Genomic DNA, 19,566 nt, shown 5'->3' on the forward strand with positions numbered 1-19,566 from the left:
GCAAGGCTACAGGAAGGAAAACTAACTGCTATTCTTTCCCAAGATGAGCAGATGACTAGGAAAAACAAGCTGAAGCAGAGCAAGTGAAAGGCAGTATGATGTGGTAACATCATGAATGAGGACATGCAGAAATGAGCAGCATGAGTTCAGATTGTTACTTCCCTAGATAATTTGGAGGTTTAATTCACCAAATGAAATATAAAAGCTAAATGACTGCATTAACTGGAGCTGCATTAAATGCCTGCATTAGATTATATTATTTTAAGAGAATATAACTACAAGTAGTAATCTAAGTATAACTGCAACCAAGCAATATGTGTAATTGAAATAGAGCACTCTGTTGGCAAAACATTAGACTGTTTCCTAGCTCTAACCTGCATGGATCAAGTAAGCAGCAAATGTAAAGCTTTTGCATTAAGTTACTGAAGCTCCTATCACAGCTTCTAGAGGAGAAGGCAGTCACACTGAAGACAACTAAGATAAGTTTCTTGAAAAATGGCATGTTGTTCCCAACTCTCTTGTCTAATTAAAGACCCAAAACATTATTCTACTGATGGCAGTACTCATTTGACATCAAAGGGAATCAAGATTTGCCACTCTTTTATGAAGAATTACTTTTATCATATGATTAAAAACAAGCAAGACAATTCACAATGCATCATGTGGTAGCACTTTTGTCTCTAGGTGACAGCAGACTCCAGTTCCATAGTGTCTCAGAGGTCCCACCTAATGTCAAGACATCAGCTCAGTACTGAGGCTGCAGTACCTGAACCAAGTTACAGTCACCTCCAGAGAATACCAGCTCTGACCAGAACCCCATCCTACTGTACAACCGGCAAACATGCTAGAAAACTGAGGAGCTTACAAACTAAACAAACAAGGATAAAAGATTGTGTAGATAAGGATTGAGTCAAATGCAGATTGACTTACCTGAAGTCACACAGCCAAGCTCCAGTAAAGTAAGGAAAGGATCCTGAGGTTCATCACTGCAAAACCAGAGGGACTATCTGGATGCAGATGGCACTTTGACCTTCATGATAAAAATTTTGCTCTTATCTCCAGGCTCTATGTAATTTTATGTGATGTCTAAATTAAAGAGAAAAATTGAAAACCTCCTCTCTCCAAATTCTGTGCCTAGCGTTTGTTTAGTCAAAGTGTGTGACTGAAACTAGCTTACAAGCAGGACATAAGCTCTTTATTAGTGAAAGAAAAATTAGGGATCACACCTGTGTCACACTCTTCACTCCCAAATAAGTGGGAAAATGGGGAAAGATCCATCACTTTAAAATTACTATAATATTAATTTATTACCATCTCTAGCAGCATTATGGCCAAGGATTGGGGTGGAAATTGAATCAAGTAAGACAAAATTTTCTTTCTCCACAGAATATAACTTATATTATTGGCAAGAAAATATTTTTGCACTGTTTATTTAGAATTGCTGCTCTGTAGATATCTGTAGCAGATAGTATGTTAAGACAACTCTAAAAGAGAGGTCCTGTTTGAAACCAAACTGTACTGTATTTTATATATTAAAATGAGGATTTTTTTACAAAATATTGGTTAATGAGGTATTAGCAATGAATGCACTAGAAAGGCCCGATGGGAAGATAGTCAACTGTCTATATCAGAAGATTTTCACAGTGCAGTAAACAAATTACTAAGCACACTTATCTGGCTTAATGCCAACCTATACTCTAGAGAACTGATCAAAGAGTGGATCATGAAAAGCTTTTTGGGAGCAGCTAAATTCTACAGCTGTGGTCTTTGTTTTTCTAGTACTTTGCAAGAACAGAAGGGGGAATTACGAAAGCGCCTATCGTACACTACCCATAAGCTGGAAATGCTTGAAACGGAATTTGATTCTACACGTCAGTATCTTGAAATAGAATTGAGACGAGCTCAAGAGGAACTTGAAAAAGTAACTGAAAAACTGAGAAGGTTAGTAACTAACTCTGAAATAAACAGTCATTAGGAATTTACAAGTGGCTGTGTAAGATGTATAAGTAAAATTTAAACATATAGTCTCAAACATGCATAACTTATTATTCATTACACGTCATGTTTTCACATTGAATATACGTTTCATTTATCTGAACATATGTTACATACCACATGAAGTTATTTACATGATATGCAAAATGTCTCTGTATTTAAAGTAAATATGCAAATAGAAATATACAAATATAAGTGCATATATACCACTTATGTGTAAACATACAAGAGGATTAGTGTCACATTATGTAACACATACAAATACATATAAGCACACTACACAGATATAATTTATATATACAGATAATTTTTTTTATTAGTTTGGCTGCACATTTTCTGTTGTTACTCTGCATTGCATTGATACAAGAGAAAAGAATTTGGTCCTCCATCACTCAATGAGACTATGTACAATTCAAATACTATTAAGACATTTTACATTATGCTATAGCATATCATTTGCTTTTTAATCCCAAGTAGAATGGAATGATACCAAAACCTATTACTTAAAATTGTTGAAGTTGTGGTACAGAGCCATTGCAAATCAGAGGCCCAGTTAATGTTAATGTTAAATTATAATATGCATGCACTCCTGACATTCCTGGCACTGATTAAAATGGTCTGTAATCTAGCTTTAAATTTATCGGTGATTCTTAATATCAATTTTTTCATTTGTTTACAAAACTTTTGAACCTAAAATTATCCATTTATGCAGGAATGTATTTGCGTTTGTTGTGAGACATTCCTAAAATGATGTGGATAATTGAACTGTTTGATTTAGCTCACTGAATGAGTCAAAACAAAATTCAGAATGAATCATCCCAGGGCTATACCCAAAGAAATATCTTCCATTCTTTGCAGAAGGCAAAAACCAAACCAAAACAAAGCCAGAAACTGCCAATAATGAGTCAGTTAAATCATTTGGTCCAAATTTTAAAGAGAATGAAGCCGTAAGACCTCAAATTAGGAAACAACCTAATGTGATCTTATAACTTAAACACTTCCTTAACAAGGGACACTTCTTTAGACAAGGCTAAAATCTACACACATCTATCAAGAGCAGTCTGGAGGTTGTCCATATTGTTTTCTTGCTAACAGTGTATTTCCTATCACTCTAATTAGAGCTATGAAAAGTAACTTCACTCTTGACATAGGTTTGCTCAGGTACATTACAAGACAGGGAATGCTGGTACTCTTTTCTCTTGAAGAATTATTTCAAACACAGTTGCCATAAATTAGCAGAAGTGCTGACCACCCAACTTTTTGTAAAGCAAAGGGGCTTCCTAGTCGCTGGTCACTGATGAGTTAGGCACCCTTCAAAACTCAGGCCAGGCAGTCTTCCTTTGCTCTTGGCAAAGTCTAGGCCAAACATCAGATTGGTAGAACTGACCTTCCAATCTTCTAATGGGCCATTGTACCATATTACAAAGAAAACTTACATTAAAAATTATGTTTCAGGCAGGTGATTACTCCCCTGAAGACATAACATATTAGAAGCCCAAAATATTTCATGAGGTGAGCTTTAAAAATGTTTCAATTGAGAATAGCAAGGCATATCACAGGCTGAACTAGATTTCTGAACCAGAAGAAGGATAATGTCTAATACAAAACCGTCATCCAAAAGCATGTCAGCAACATGTCACCGAGCAAGTCACTGTGAGAAAAACAAGGAACTAGAATTAGTTTCAATAATGTATCTCTTGCTTTATTCAAGAGCAATAAGGGGAGAGAAATTCACGCACACACACCCCAAAATAAATAAGCCCTGTGTAACAGGATCCACTTGCATACTAGAGAACATTTCTGTTATTAAACTTCCATACCTGTGAACTGCACAATTTTTCTGAGAGATTGAATGGCCAACCATTTATATTCCTTTCTGAATGAATGCCTTTATTATCTTAATTTATCCAGAATTACCTGTGTTGCTGCTAGGCCTCCCCTCTCTTAGCCAAACAAGGAGGTCACTTGTGTGGCTTGATGGTCAAGTTTTTGACCTCTCTACAGACATTTAGAGGTGGCCTTTTTCTTTATTTCTGGTGGGAGAGAAAGCAGGCCAGTGCTGAGTAGGTTTGAAAATATTATCTGTAAAGCATAGGTTCAGCTTTCAAAAGTGACTTAAAAGAGATTGGGGATTTCATATACCTTACAGTAGTCCCCTATCTGATGTGATCAGTATAACATTTTTTTTTTATGTTAAAATTTAAAAAATTTAAAATACCAATCTTGGAACCAAAACTGGACTCCAAAATTCATGCTGGGTTTCCTCCTTGAGACCCTACCTTGGACAACTTGGGCCCCATCATCGCTTTTTGCCAGAACACAAGAAATAAACCCATACAAATGGAGATTCATGCACACACCCCCACACACAGTTGTTTCACCAAAAGCAGGACATTTCATGGACTGACAGGGTGTTCTGAACAGAAATTCTGTGGCTGTTTTAGATTTGGAATAAGTAGAGGGAAAACTCCTTTGTTTTCATGAGAAAGTGCAACTGATGACAACAGAGAGAAGAAAGGTTTTTTGAACAAAAAGTCAGTTTTAACAGTCACTCTTCAAAGCTAAACTGCACTTTGGGTGAAATTCTCTTCTTTCAAGAAAGTCAGCTCAAGCCTGTGTTTTACTTTAGATGTATTTCATGGACTTAAGAGGGCTTGAGACTGAGTGGAAACAGAGAAACAGAGGCTTTTGCAGACTTTCCCTTAAGTGGTGATCTGCAGTCTTAGAGAATGTGTTGTCTGCTGGGTTAGAGTCCAGATGTGTAATGTTCAATATGGTTAGAATAATTTTCATTAGGCCCTAATTTGGCCAAGAATCTAAACATGCATTTAATACATGCCCATATATGCACCTGGAGGCACACGGGTATCACCTAACAATACAAACAACACAGAAAGCCATCAAAAAATGGTAATAAGTTATCAATTCACAGCTTATTCTTACAGCAGTTTCACAGGGTAGTGAAGCTGACCTACTCTTTGCTTTCATTACAAAGAAGCCTGATTTACAATGCTAAAATGTTTCATGCAATGTTCAGGCTATCTGGGTGTATTTTTTCTGAAAACAAGGTTAAGTTACCATTTGTCTATCTGATCATTTTCAAATCTGAATAATTTTCCCAATTTTATTTTTCTTTTTTTAATTTTGCCCACAGATTGATTTGACTATTCTGTTCCTCTTTTTTCCCTTTAACACTTTCTTCCAAATATTTCTAGGTCCATTTCTCTCCTCTCCACCCACATTTGCTGCCACTTCTTTTGGCATAGTGGATTTCCAATTTGGGTTATATGCATATATATGTATGTGTATCTGCTTGTGCATGTGTGCACGTATATGTGCTTGTTTTGACTACCTTTGCATACTGTTCTCAGTAGAAACACTTTTTGAAGCACAGTTTCCTACTTACTTTAGATTTTTCAGTTAGATTGGATTTTATTTTACTGGGAGGTGGTCAGGATTTTCCATGCTAAGTTAATGTGTTAGAGAACTAGGGTTTGTGGCCTACTTTCTCCTAAACATACAACAGAGGAAAATCTGATGGTCAAAGACAAAAGAAGTTAGAAGCAAAGAAGCAGACCGTGATAAGCTCTTGCAAAAATCCTCTACCTATCTATGGCATGTAAGTGTTGCCATCAAAGAGCAATTATACTAATGGTAACCAACCTTAACATAATCTATATCAAGAGAAAAAGTGCCAACAGAAGCTGAAGAGGAAACCCAGTGCTGCATTGCCACCCTCACAAGCCAGATATCCAAATATCAAACAGCAATTACTGCTGGTTTTATTAATGAACTCAAAGTTATAGAAAGGGAAATTTCAAGGTCTCCCGTGAGTTCTCCACACAGGTCTACACTGCAGAAGAGACCAGGATATGGAGAAGCCTGAGCTAGAAAAGCCTTGAACCAATAAATTTTTTTTTCCCCTTTTCTTTCAGGAATTTATGCAGATGGTTTTGAACCCATGCAAAATGTTAGGAGGTTGCAGGTGCTAAAAGTTTTATGCTCCCTCTAATTGAGCCACAAGCTGCCTGGGTGCACAGCAAGGTTAACCTGTTCTGTTTTGCTTTACTAGAGAAAAACTGTAGACCATGACAGAGAAGATCAGACAGACCTGTGGCACTTCAGGTCTCGGCCAGCAGGCCTTATCATATTTTTTAAATCCTTTTTCTCCACACCACAGCACACAGCCTTACAGCAAAACATAATTGTGTTTGTGATGAGTAGCAGTTTGCAGGCAAATCCAATCTAAACCTCTTTGCTTCCAATGATTTACCAAAATCATCTCTGCTTTCTCCTGTGCCATGAAAAGCTGAGTACAAGGTACCCTGAGATTTCTCTCTATTGTAGTGACAGCTAAATAGCCATGAAAATCCCAAGTATACCTAGATCTGCACAAATAAATGTCTATACAGAGGCTTAGTGGCAAATGCTGTGTCTAACTGGAGCACTCACAATGCAGAGATCCATAAACTTCAATCAATCCTCTAAGTCACGCAGACATTTACACAATGGCACTGTGAGAACTGGTGAGTAATGACCAAACCGTAGCTTAGTTCAAGTCTCACAGATTTTCAGCCCATTTGGGTCACCACCTTAGCAAACACTCTACCACAAATCCTCCTTAGAGTGAGAAAATCTCCACTCTGTAGCTCTGTGAAACATACATGACACTGAAACTTCTCCTAGGCTCTCAATGCATGTTTGAAATGGCTGTCCTGAGTCTGGGCTGAGCCTTGGTATCCTGGGGAGCTTCATCCATGGGGGTGTCATCATTTATGCCCACAGAGCAGATGTCCTCAGCACAGACCTCCTCTCCCAGGCCTGTGGGGCAGATGTTACCATATTACTGGGAGCCTCAAGCCAGAGCAGTGCATGCCTTGCAAGGGGCACTGCAAGCCACTGGCCTGTCCCTGAACAGTGAATTGTTATCATTTAAGTGGAAAGAAAATCTCCATGGCAATGGATACAGGGAGACACCTGAACATTGCTTCACTGCCAAAAAGGGCTGAGTTGGAGCCCTCAGTTTTCAGTGGCATGGTTCTAATGCAAATCTTCATTCTAGTTTCAAGAGCTACTCCTTAACCATACAATAAACCAAAGAGACTTCTTTAATCCCAGCCCCTTCCTGATCATCATGGAAACTACACACAGATCCAGGCTTCTCAGAGCAGTGGCTTTCTGCTGAATAAACATGCATTACATCTGAGTTCACTTTTACAGTGAACACACTTGCATGTAACCTAAAATCAACTCACCACAGAAAATACTTTGACCTGTTGACCTAAGATTCTCAGTACAAACATATGGATGTATTCAGACAAACTTTTCACAGCTGAGCTTCTAACATTTGCTTTACATTTGCTTTACATTCGCTTTACATTCTACTGAGGTGATATGTACAAACAAGACCAAGAAGCTACCCTCCTTACCTTCAGTGAAGAGAAAGTGAAACCTTTCTCACACCTACCAAAAGAGTGATGCTTTTCCCACAGGCAGCGCAGCTTGTTCATTACAATACCAAGGTTACCATCTAAGCAACCTAAAGATGTACAAATTGAAATTTTCCTTTGGTGCATCATTCTATAATAAGCAAGGAAGCCTCAGTTTGTGAGTCCATTCAATCCCTTGGTGCTAATAAACCTTTTCCAGGCTAAGCTATCTGAATGTATGTCCTGGAGAAAGAGGATTTAGCTCTCAAGAGTAGGCAATTCCTTGAACTTCTGTCAAAATAAGGAATATTCTTTTTATATGGTGATACCCACATGTTGCTTTTGCTACAGTCATTAGGTTTCTGCTGCAATTTTCCTTATTAAGATAGCAACATAAAGCTTTTTCTGTACTAAAAGACACTTAAGAAAGCATACAGTTCAAGCTTGCTCTCTTAACATATTATTCCTGAGCCTGAAGTAAAGCTACAATCTTCTTTGTGCAAGCTCCCATGCTGCAATGCATGTCTGCACATAAGTGGAGAACAGCAAACATATTTTCACTTCCTGGTGGAATTTGATGATAATTATAGTAAGCAAACATAAAAAATCAAGCTTGCTTAGGAAGTAGGTGGTAATTACATTTCTGGCAATACACTGACTGGCAATAGGAGTGATAAAAAAGCAGATTTCAATTACTGCAAGCCAAGGTTTTGTACTGATGTGAAAATTACAGGTAAAGAACAACATGAAAAACAATGCATTCAATTACATTATATCATCTTTGTTTTAGGATACAAAACAATTACCTAGCCTTACAAAGAATTAATCAGGATCTGGAGGATAAACTTTACAGAATGGTAAGTTGTCATAAGTGAACTTTCTTTTTTAATTAAATGTGGGTTTATGGTTCTTAAATCATCGGACAAACGTATATGTACCTGTGATAAAAAAAACCCCACCCTTATGCTCCAAATGTAGTATGCTTACAAAAGACATGTGACTTTATCAATATCAGCTTTTAGAGCTAGAGCTGTGTGTGGTGGCATAGGTCTATCAATTTAAAATGAGTTTTCACTGGCTGATGATCTGTCTGAGAAAATTGTACCTTTAAAATAATTCTGGTTAATTTAGTTAATAACTTCATGGGTTTTAAATATTTATGTTTTCATTAATGACAGATTTAAGTAAGGTAATGCAAGGTTTTCTCATGCTTCTTAGATACTTTGACGCAGCTTTTATTAATGGATTTAATAGAGTTTGAATGGTCTGACTTTTATATGCTGTCATAACTATCAATCTCGGTGTATTAATTTCCAATCTGCATGTGTCTGCAACTGCAATGTCACTGTCAGAGACCAATTTATAACTGAGTGAGGAAATCACTGCACCATTTATGGGCTTCACATCTAGGGCTAATATTGCAAGACACAGTACCACTCATTCAAAATAGTTTGAAGATGTCAAAAAGAAATAGTGCCCTGGCTCATTGTTAATGCTGCTGGGATATCATACTTGCTGTTAGGAGAAAATCTATAGAGAAATGTGAATGTAATGTTTAAAGAGGAAAGCTTTAAACTTCCAAAGATCTTCAGGTGCAGCCTGACCTGCTTCCTCATCTCCTGGCTCAGTATGATCAGTCGTTCTCTGTTCCGCTTCCACCCAGCCCCGGACCTAGTGTGGCCCTAGCAAGCATAGTGCATACATGTAAACACATGGTTTATAGGTCCAGAATCCTGATGTACAGCAATGACGATGCTAGGATAAGCCCACATTTTACACAAGTATCATATGTAACATTTGCATAGGTGGGCAGCTTGGAATGAGTGGAACAGATTATTGCGCTTTGACAGTAAATAGGGACTGTGGCAACATACTGGAGAGATACCTGCCTTTACTAAGAAATGGGAAACAAATCTTTGAAAATTTCAACATTCTTTTCTGAGCAGTCTGTTTAAATAACTGACAATGAATAGAGCACTGTCTTTGTAACTGGCTAACAACAGGGCAAAGTTACAGCTGGGTTACAGCAATGTTTGTTCATAAATATATTCATAAACACTGTGCAAGCATAAATAACATTTTTCTCATGGTTTTTTTTCCTTCCCTCTTCCTTTGTTTATTCTTTTTCATTTTACACAAATAACTTTGGGATTTTTTTCTTCATCTGCGTCTTGAAATTTATTACATATGCGTTACAAAAGATAAAAAAAGTAGAAGCATTCTGACTGGTAAATGAAATAAAAATATTACAAACATAGAAGGAAGGACTCTAGAAAATCTATGCTTTTCTATCAGGTATTTCAGATCAAAGCAAAGAATTTTTAACCTGCTATTTAGGCATCCACTTTAAACCCTGAGAAATTATTTCAGAGCACAGCACAGAAAGAAGGAAGGCTGGTTGCATGGAACACTCTACCTTTCTATATCCTACTAATATGACAGTCACTGAAGGCAGCTTTAAAGGTTTGAAGATCAACCAGGCTCTGTACAGCACTTAACTACAGACTGCTTTGCTATCTATCTGAAACATTGAAACTGAAGACACAAAGTAAAATCAAATAAATGTCAAATTGAAATTCTATTGAAGGCAAAAAGATGAGGAAAACAGTACCACATTTGATTTAGATAAGACAAACCATTTGATTTTCAGGTCACTGGAAAACCCCTCAATACTGCAGAGAAAGTCACGTTAAATAACAGCTGGTCTGGTTAATCAACAGCTTATAGTGAACAGAGCTACCTTTCTCTCCTTTTCATGCTTAGGAGGAACAGCCGTGTATATTTTTTAAGTTAGTCAGTTTGTCATTCCAAAATCAAAAGCGTTTGATTTCTCTGTCTTTATACATATCCAAATATATGAACTGTGTGTTTACTTTCTCCCTCTGTCCCCAACTCCATCTTTTTATATACACACATACATTATGTATATAAACACACACATATGTTCACTCAGATTCGTACGCAAGTTTTGACCATTTTATGTGTCCAAATGCAACAAATAGGGACAAGAAGACCGCTGTGGCAGTGGTCCCTCACTCCCCCTGCCTGCAGGTGACCTGCAATGCTCCCAGGAGCCCGTGTTCTCTCTGCCCTTACAACTCTCCTGCTCCCAGTGACTGGCCCGAGTTCATCACAGTTAATCTAGGACTTCACCTTGGCTGCCCTCTTGTAATGTTTTTGGGATCCTGAGTGCAAAAGCCTTTAATTCCTGCTTTTGGTATAAGGGATGTAAAAAATAATCATTAATTCATTAGCAGTCACAGAAAAGAAGCTGAAGTAGCTGTTATTTTTCTTCTAGGCTCTGCTTCCTTTTGAGTGCTAATCTATAAAATATTTAAAAATATTTGAGAGCACACTTCTGATCACAGTAAATTGTATCCAATTGAAACTTCTGTCACATCAGAACTGGAAATAAAAATATAAAATATAAACCAGTCTGTGTTGGGAGAGTTTGCTGTATTAAACTGGGCAAGACTAAACATATAGCACAGTAGTGGCAGATGCAGCACAGAAATAAAATTCTGCTGTCACTACTCATAAAACTCTTGTTCTTGCCACAGTCTGGGTCTTTAACTGGAGAAGATTTGTTTCACCTTGTAAGCACTGGTTAAGCAGAGAAATATACAGGCTGTCTTCATAAATAATTGAACTTTCTAACTCTTTTTCCATTAAGATGTGGGAAAAGACTAAAGAGAGTCCTCAAATTTTAACTGTGATTTCATCACAGGACTGTTCAGTTAAAGAACCTTTTATAATGTCTAGTTCCAGTTGTCACAAGTAGTCTGCATTTTCCCTTACACTTGTCTGATTTTCCCAAGGATGCTCTGCCATGGCCCTGTTGCTCACAAACAGCAATAGCAAGTAGATTATGCAAGTCATCCCAACCACGTGTTAATAAATCCTGTATATCATCTCAGTCCAACTGTATTCCCTGTATGATCATCACTGGAATTAAGCAATGTATTTTAAAATGCTTTTGAAGTTCTAAAGCTTTTGGTTGCAGTTAGTTCTGTAATTTTACCTTTAAAGACAAGCCAGATTTTTAGCAGTATCTACATTTGGGAAGAACCCGATACCTAATAATAGCTGCTTAATAAACCTAATTGCTGATGAAAATCTCTCCCATTTCTCCTCTCCCATCTGTATTTTGAATGTTGGTGAAAACTTGATCATGGAAATCCAGCTGCAAAAGGCTCATGAGACCTCATTCTCCAGAAACACCCTAAAGTGTCTTGTAATTAGAAAGCAACAGCTTAACAGACAGACTGCTTGATGGTGTAAGCTCACTTCTCATGCAAAGTCCTTCAAGAGGCCAGAATGTAAACCTCTGTTCAGTCTAAAATACGTGCTATCCGCAACTAATACAAAATTACACAGGCAGTATTAGTGGTGAATATGGAAGGTGACAGCTCTATGGTTAGGAACAAAGCCCTCTGATGACCAGCGGAAGCAGCAGATAAATCAATGTACCCACTTCATAAACCCTTACTCCCACATACCCCTTGGTCTGCCAACTCATCTCCCTCAAGCCTGCTGCCAGACTCTGGTTCTTCAAAGTCCTGTTGGATTTGGTTGCCGTTTTTAAGGCAGGAAATTGCTTTTTTCTCCCTCAGTGCCAGTGCAGGACCTTTCAGTAGCACAGGTAATACTGAATGCTGTCGGACATCAGGGACATGACTAGACTCCTATGCTTTGTGGTGTAGGAAATGCTGGCCACTGCCTCCATCAGCACTGCCAGGCTCCGCACCATGGCCCCAGCTACTGGTGCTTTGGTTCTCCCCTCTGCAAAGCAAGTATCAGGCATTATATATTTTATCATCCACCAAGAAGAAAACGGTTACATCACATTAATGTCTGATTTTTCAGTCATAAAGTTGGAAGAAATTATTATATAACCCAGCAGTAAAGAGGGATTTGTGTTAAAGATGATCAGGTCTGAAATATTTAACTATCTGAGCACTACACTGATTTTTATCCTGTTTCTTCCTTTGACTATGAGCTCAAGGAGGAGTAAGAGGTACTGTAAATACTTTATGCTCTATGATAGTAGGAGTTATTTATCCAATTCTTCAATATCTTTGGCTTTTCAGTCTGCTGGCCATAATATACACCTCAGCATCTCTATGTGAGGAAATCCGAAGATTAATTATTATGAGTTGGACAACTTTAAGTGGTGTTCTAAGTTTTGTATCAGGGGAATGTTGTTTTAAAGGAAGCAGCTTGCTGGATATCCAGGCCAGGAAGGTAAAGAATACAAATAGTTTTGAGGAATTTGATGAACAGTTTCAGTCAAGAATTAAAAGCATCTAACTAGCAGGGTGAACCCAGTGCTTCGGCTCTAGAATTTAAACCAATCACTAGATTGCACCTGAGCCTCCCAAGACTGCTACCCATCACCACTCAGTATGGTTTAAATCATAAATGAAAGATGAAGGCAATGAAGAAAAAGCCTATTTCTGACACAAACCTAACGAAAACAGAAGCCCAGCATGTTTATGTTCCTGCCCCATCCATGGAAGTGTTCAGTCCCAGGTTGGATGTGGCTTTGGGCAATCTTGTCTAGAAGGAATGTTTCCCTGCCCATAGCAGGGGGTGGAACTACATAATCTTTAAGGTTCCTTCCAACCCAACCCATTCTATGGTTCTATGACAACTTTGACAGTGACTTTGAAAGGAGTCATGATGATTTAAAACACATCTTTTTAATTTTCTTTCGTTTATGAAGAATAACTTGTTTCTCCCTCTGCTGTATGTCCCATGAAAATCAAATAGAAATGACCTAAATATACTTAAAAGGATTTGCATCCCAAAGACAAGAAAAGTTTAGAGTCAGCTCAACCTGACAGGCTCATTTGCTCACATTCAGTGAAGACAGCTGTGAATTTCAAGAGAAATTTATATTGGTTGGTTAGTAAAGGCAGAAACCAGAGAAGGTCCATGCTTTGTGGACTAAAACAACTGCAAAAAACATTTCTAAGGGAAATGACTGTAAATGCCACAGAAACAAGTAATTTATAAAAATAGCAGTTGAGAAAATGCATTTTTAAGAAGACCTTAGTTTTCATCTTTGTATGCTTACAGGCATGTTGTGCTTAAGATCTCCATCTCTCACTAACTGTTTTCACACTCATTTTCCAGGTAAAAAATTATTGCCATATAAATGGTGGAACCAGCCTTTTAAACCTACACACATTAAGACCTGTACCAACTACACAGGCTCAGACTGAGTAGATTCATTAGTTTTTGCAGTCAAATAAATGAATCCTTCTGGGTAAATTTGGAACATGACTCCTCACACGAGCACGCAGGCTTTCAGACATCGTCAGTTCTTTTTCTTTCTCTGAATAGACATTCATTTCCCATTGTTATCCCGTTGTTATGTGGCTGGCAGAGAGATCCTTCTTCCTCAGAGACTCGTAAGGCAGTCCATCCTCTTCCTAATTATTGTAGATGAACATGATATCATAAGAGACTGCTCTGAAAACTAATTTCCTTTTTTTCCAAACCATGGGACTATTCTTCTGTTCTGTCTCTCCCTCTCAGTAGGACTTCTTTCACAGGTATGACCACAGCCTAAAAAAGCTGTAAAGTGGTGGTGGACACTTCTCGCTTCCAACATCATCTCTGTCGCATGATGACAGAACTCTTTCCTTCTCAATGTGTGTCTTATCTCTTGTCCACTAATACGCATTTCTGATACCCAAAGTTTTTGATTGTTTTCTTCATCCTGATCTCCATGGTTTGGGCTCTGTCTCTCAGGACACCCCCTGGGGCTACCATTTTGACAAGCTGGGAATAGAAAAAAATGTTGTTTTCAAAGTAGCTGAAAATAATAGAAATATTTCTGGGATGTGGGTATCTGTGACCTGTGCCTTCATTGTGAGTGTCTTCGGCCTTTGTGAGTGTCTGCCAACTCACCACAAAGGGAAATCAAGAAGAATTAAGAATAAGCCTGAAAAGGCATTCTGTAGAAGGCTCTTCTCATCTCAAAGTCCTTCATGAAAGCTGGTATCATCTATGAATGTGGAAAATAAGGCACAGAAGAGCAAAGTGTCTTAGCTAAGGTCATTGAGAAGCAAGGAGCAAATTTTGAAATAACTTCAAGGTCTTCTCTAACTAAATCCACTGCCTTCAAATAAGATCAAAAGATTTCCTAGATCCTCTTAGATTTAATTTACAATGCTAGTTACTTATCTCCTGTCTACAAAATAAATAGCAGACAGGGTTTAACATAGATTGAAAAAAAAATAAAAAAAAAGAAAAAGAATAAAGAAAAAAGAAAACTATATACAAGTGGAGCACAGGTACATTTAGTCCAGGTTGCTATAGGAGGGTTGTGTCATCTGTTTCTATCATCTATTTTATTTCCAAATAAAGAAAATTACTTTTTGGAAATCATATAGCAGCTACACAACTCAAAACCGTGTCATTTTATCTGTACAGAAGGGAATATGGAATTAAGTGACATGAGAAGACAATTATTTTTGTGGAGAGAATAAAAAGAGGGTTGGAAAAAGACCAATTTGGATAATGTCTTCTTCTAATTGCATCCCTTACGCTCAGATAACAGTGCTAGAGTTGTGTAGGATCATCAACATAAGATCTTTGGTCAATTTTATTACCACAAGTGTCCTGTACCCCCAGCAGAGTCCTCTTTGCTCACTAGGATGTAATATGTAATCTTCTACTTCTTTCTTTTTCTTTTTCCTTCTATTAACAAACATTTCTTCTTTCAACCTACTGTCACTAACACAGCCTCAGAAGATACTATTACATAGACTTCAGCATCAATCAACACCATCTCTATTCCCTCCAGCTATAATTTATTTAACATTTTATTATCCAGCAGGGCTCTATTCTGACAAGACATGCCACTGACAGGAAATGTGGGAGATGATAGGTACCTAGAAAGACTATAAGCACATTTTGTCAACTTCATCTAAATTGCTAGTAGTAAGAGCACAGGCTGTGAAGTTGACTAGCCAGCTTTAAAGGCTTTTAATAAGCTGAAAGTAAGATATTTTTTAGGAGAATTTCAATTCTGCAGGAGACCAAGGGAGGTGATGGCAAACAAAAGAAGCCCTCTGGCTTCCAATAAGTTAGTCCTGCTGTCAGTGAGGTTAGGCGATGAACTGATTATGTTCATTTATAAACAGTAGATCCTCAGTGCTGTTGGTTTCCTAAAGAACTGATCTTAAGTAAGCAAGATAGAACAGTTATAAACTGAGAAGAACCTTTTTGCCACAGAAGACACCTAGTACCTGGAGTAAAGTCCTGCGCACTTCAAAAAGGTGAGCAGTCAGCTAGTTCATGCTTGAGAAGCAATCAGGATATGCAGTTCATCCATATTTTATATCACAGAGTCTATCTAAGCAGAACCAAGGCCAGGAACGATTGGCAGGACCATTCCCCATGCTAACACCAGTTTTGTTTGCAGTCACTGAATTTAGATAAAGTTTTCCTGTTTATAACTTAAATTTGTTGCTCAGATTTCCATTCCAAAAGAGCTGGGTAAGAGGTGACAGGTGCCTTTACCCCATGCTCATGTTAGACACAGGGTATTCATTGAACTGAAAACCTCAGGAATATTTCCAAATGACACTGTGACAAGACCACCTTTAGCAGGAGGTGCAGATACAAGCAGTTTTTGTTATAATATCCTTTTGTAGAGTGTATGCCATGTACATTGGCCTTATTTCAAATAAGGAGCAAACCTCTACAGCTATCAGTGATAAGTTGTGTGAACTGATGTACCCTGCTCATAAAGGCAATATTCCTATTACCTCTGTCAATGCATTCTTGCCCTATGAAGAAACATTAAAGACCAACACTAGTACTTTTTTGTATTGGAAAGAAAAGTAATCATCTTGTATAAGTTTTACAAATCACTTGCAAGGAAAACATGTCTTTACTTCACAAGCAGCATCTCAACAGCACTTCACTAACCAAATTTCTTTCTGTGATAGGTTATTAATTATATACTAGTGTCAAATTTTTTTTTTCCTTTACTGTTATGGAATTAAATTCCAAGCTTGTGACATCAGGTAGTCATGGAAACAAATCTTTAAGAGACCTTTGCTAGTACAAGGTTGAATTTGATATTAAGAGTAAATCTTTCTTGAAGTGAAATGCCATGGAGCCTGAGATCAAAATCATCAGACAAAACTCTATAGCCCACAATATTATCTTTAATAACATTATACTGTTTGGAAATCAAGAATAGAAATTGGATTCTGCTGGAGGTAATTTTTAATCAGAAACCAACGTTTATTAAAAAGGATGAATTCTATAATTTAACTCTGATGGACAAATTAGATCAGGTCGGTAATTTAGATTTGAGGCAACATATCATTTATCAGAGAAAAAGATGCTGCTTATTTCCATAGCTCTGTTTTGCAGAATAAATATTTTAAAGTGTTACGAACATCCATATATCCATTTCCTTGATCATAAAAAAAATACCAAGCTTGAACATCCCACTATGAATTATATTCCTTTATTTTTCTTATATCAAAAAGTCCACAGTAATCGAAAAAAGGTGTTAAAAAAGCAAACCTCTCTAAGCCTAAACTCTATCCTCCTCACTTGTAACTCTTTTAGTAAAAGGGCAAAGTGGATTATAAAAATTCCAGCTGACAGATAAACCTCTTGTTTTACAAACACCTTTCTTGCTTTTCCTTGGTATGTCTTCATGAAATCCATCTCAAACTCTAATTGACTCTTCCCCCTCATTCAAGCCAATTTTTTTAATCCTTTTTATCTTGGAATACCCTTGGTTCTGGACTTGCGTCTTGAAAACAATGGTCCAGGTGCACACAAGCACACCAGTGTCTCAGTCTCAGTAAAGTATTTTCTCATTCTTCTCTTCTGTGATTTCTCAGTTATGTATCTTGGCTTTATTTTCTGTGCTTTCTCTCTGATAGCCTTGTTCTCCATAAAGGCATTATTTGAAGTAGCTTGCTGGTCATGTGGCATGCAGATTTCACTATCTGCTTTATAAATTTGCTGGATTCTCTTAAAAGTATTTCGTTCCTAGCTGTATTTGCAGTCTTGCCACCTCTTTACAATTCTTCATTATTGCAGAAGATATGTGTGGAAAAATAGATCTTTTTATTTTGGAAAATGATGAATATCCCAAACATTCACAATGTGACTACAGATTTTTTCAATGAGTTTAAATTAACTAAATTAATACTTTAATACTTTTGACTATTCTTCCCCAATGTACCATAGCATAATCTGGCATGAGAAGGATTAGAGAAGACTTGATTTAATTATATGCTCTGTCTGAGCAAATACAATTCAATTAAGGAAGATGTGATTATTAAATCTAAAATGCAGTAGCATGCATCAATCAGCTGTATGAGCTTTAAATTAATAAATAGTTCTTTTACAGTTACCCAACTACTAGAAAGAAAATCAGAATTAAAACCTCTAATAAAATTAGCCCAAGTCTCTCAATGCAGTTTTTAAAGCATAATATACTGAATGGATCTTTATGCAGTGTCTGTAGTAAGCTCAATGATGTTTGGTCCAGTGTTGGGTATAATGATAAAGTATTAGAGGATTCTGTTTTGTCATGAAATATAGTTTTCTGTGTTGCAGATTCAATTGAGGAGAGCATAGTACAATATATTGAGATGTTTTTTGTCTCAAATTACCTTATACTTCAAGGGTTTTTTTCAAAACTTCTTTATTTCCTGTTTAAATATTTTAGCAATTTCTCTCTCAAATTTCTAGTGTGGATGCAGAGAGATATCAAAGAATGCACTGCATACATAGGCAAAGGATGTCAAATAAAACAAAACTTTAATTTGTGTACAAGATGCCAGGAAAGCAGATTAAAGTCTATCAGAAATCTATCTTATCAAGACAGATTTAATTCCCTCTAATAGGATGCAACCATTCAATACCCAACTCAAGATGCTACCGAGAGAATGTAGGGAGTGCAGAATATGGCCATGTAACCTGGGGCGTTAAGATTTCCCACATGTAAAGCTCAAGCCATCTGACTTTATGGACTTGAGTCCATAAGCTGAGCGAGCAAACCCCTCTCCTAGAGCTACACTTAGCCCATCCCACAAGCAGGAGAAACCCCTATGCTCATACTGCCAGGAGAAAGCTGAAAGCAGAACTTTTTATCCTCGGGCTGAATGTCTCCACTTGATTACTTTTTTTTAACCCAGTTACATATTTCTTCCTAGAGTGCACTGGGGAGGGAAATAGTCTGTAGGCAGGAGAGATGCTGACAGCCCTGTGCAACACTTTGCACCAAAGAAAGCAGCTCTCTCATTTTCCCTTCCCGTGATGACTAGAGAATTACCTCACTGTTAGATGCCTCCCCAGTACCTGCTCTGCTCCTCCACAAATTTTCATACTGTTATATTAATGTATCTACATCTCAGGGCTCCCAGTTACAGTGACGCAGCAGCCCAGTAAATATAACATCACAGGGGGAAAAAAATCACTTGAACAAGGCTTATTTTATTCCATGGTGACTCATATAATTGGTTTTATCCTCTGCAATGAGATTTTGATAAACCTTCACTACATGGTCTTGCCCAGCTTTCCATTGCTCAGCTTCCAGGAATTTTTCTTCTGGGTAAATAGCCAGAGGTGAAAAATAAAGAGTGAGAATATATTGCATGAGGAAGAAGAAATACAGGCCAGAAGTCCTTTTGGAAGAGACTGCTAAAGGAGCACGGGTCTGCTTCTTCCAACATGTGAACTACATATAATCTTCTCTCAGCTGATTTTACACAATTTTAAAGACTCGGAGATTAGAATGAGGAATTTTAATAGTCATTTCCCCACAGGGGCTAATGGCAGTTAGCTTTATTGTCTCCAAAATAAGAGTTCTCAGTAGACTGCTGAAAGATGGAAACCATCCCTATAATTCCAGGTCAGAGAGCCTTCCTGTCCTACAAAGAAAATAGAAAGCAGGAGGCCCAGGAAGATAGTTGCTAACTAGGCATGTGGCTTTAGGTGGCAGATTTGGGCTCTGTGGAATCCTGATCTGTTTGCCATGAGGAAAAAAAGCTGGTTTGGCTGTGCTCTGCTAAAGCAAATAGGAAAGTACCATCCGTGGAACTTGTGAGCCAGAAGTCAACCAAAATAACAAAAAAGTGTTTGAACGTAAAAA

The 19,566-nt window shown here is 37.6% G+C and overlaps 1 protein-coding gene across 1 annotated transcript in view; it reads left to right on the forward strand.

The window, feature by feature from the left end:
- Nucleotides 1-1,779: 1,779 nt before the first annotated feature.
- BEGAIN (brain-enriched guanylate kinase-associated) overlaps nt 1,780-19,566 on the forward strand; it is a gene marked incomplete at both ends in the record, with an annotated part of 63,666 nt that continues 45,879 nt past the window's right edge. The window contains 2 exons of the mRNA XM_010020866.1: nt 1,780-1,941; nt 8,215-8,281. Coding sequence (XP_010019168.1) covers nt 1,780-1,941; nt 8,215-8,281 — 229 coding nt within the window. The remainder of the gene's footprint in view (nt 1,942-8,214; nt 8,282-19,566) is intronic.

Source organism: Nestor notabilis, unplaced genomic scaffold, assembly GCF_000696875.1.
Source record: "Nestor notabilis isolate BGI_N333 unplaced genomic scaffold, ASM69687v1 scaffold7148, whole genome shotgun sequence".
NCBI classification, from domain to species: domain Eukaryota; kingdom Metazoa; phylum Chordata; class Aves; order Psittaciformes; family Psittacidae; genus Nestor; species Nestor notabilis.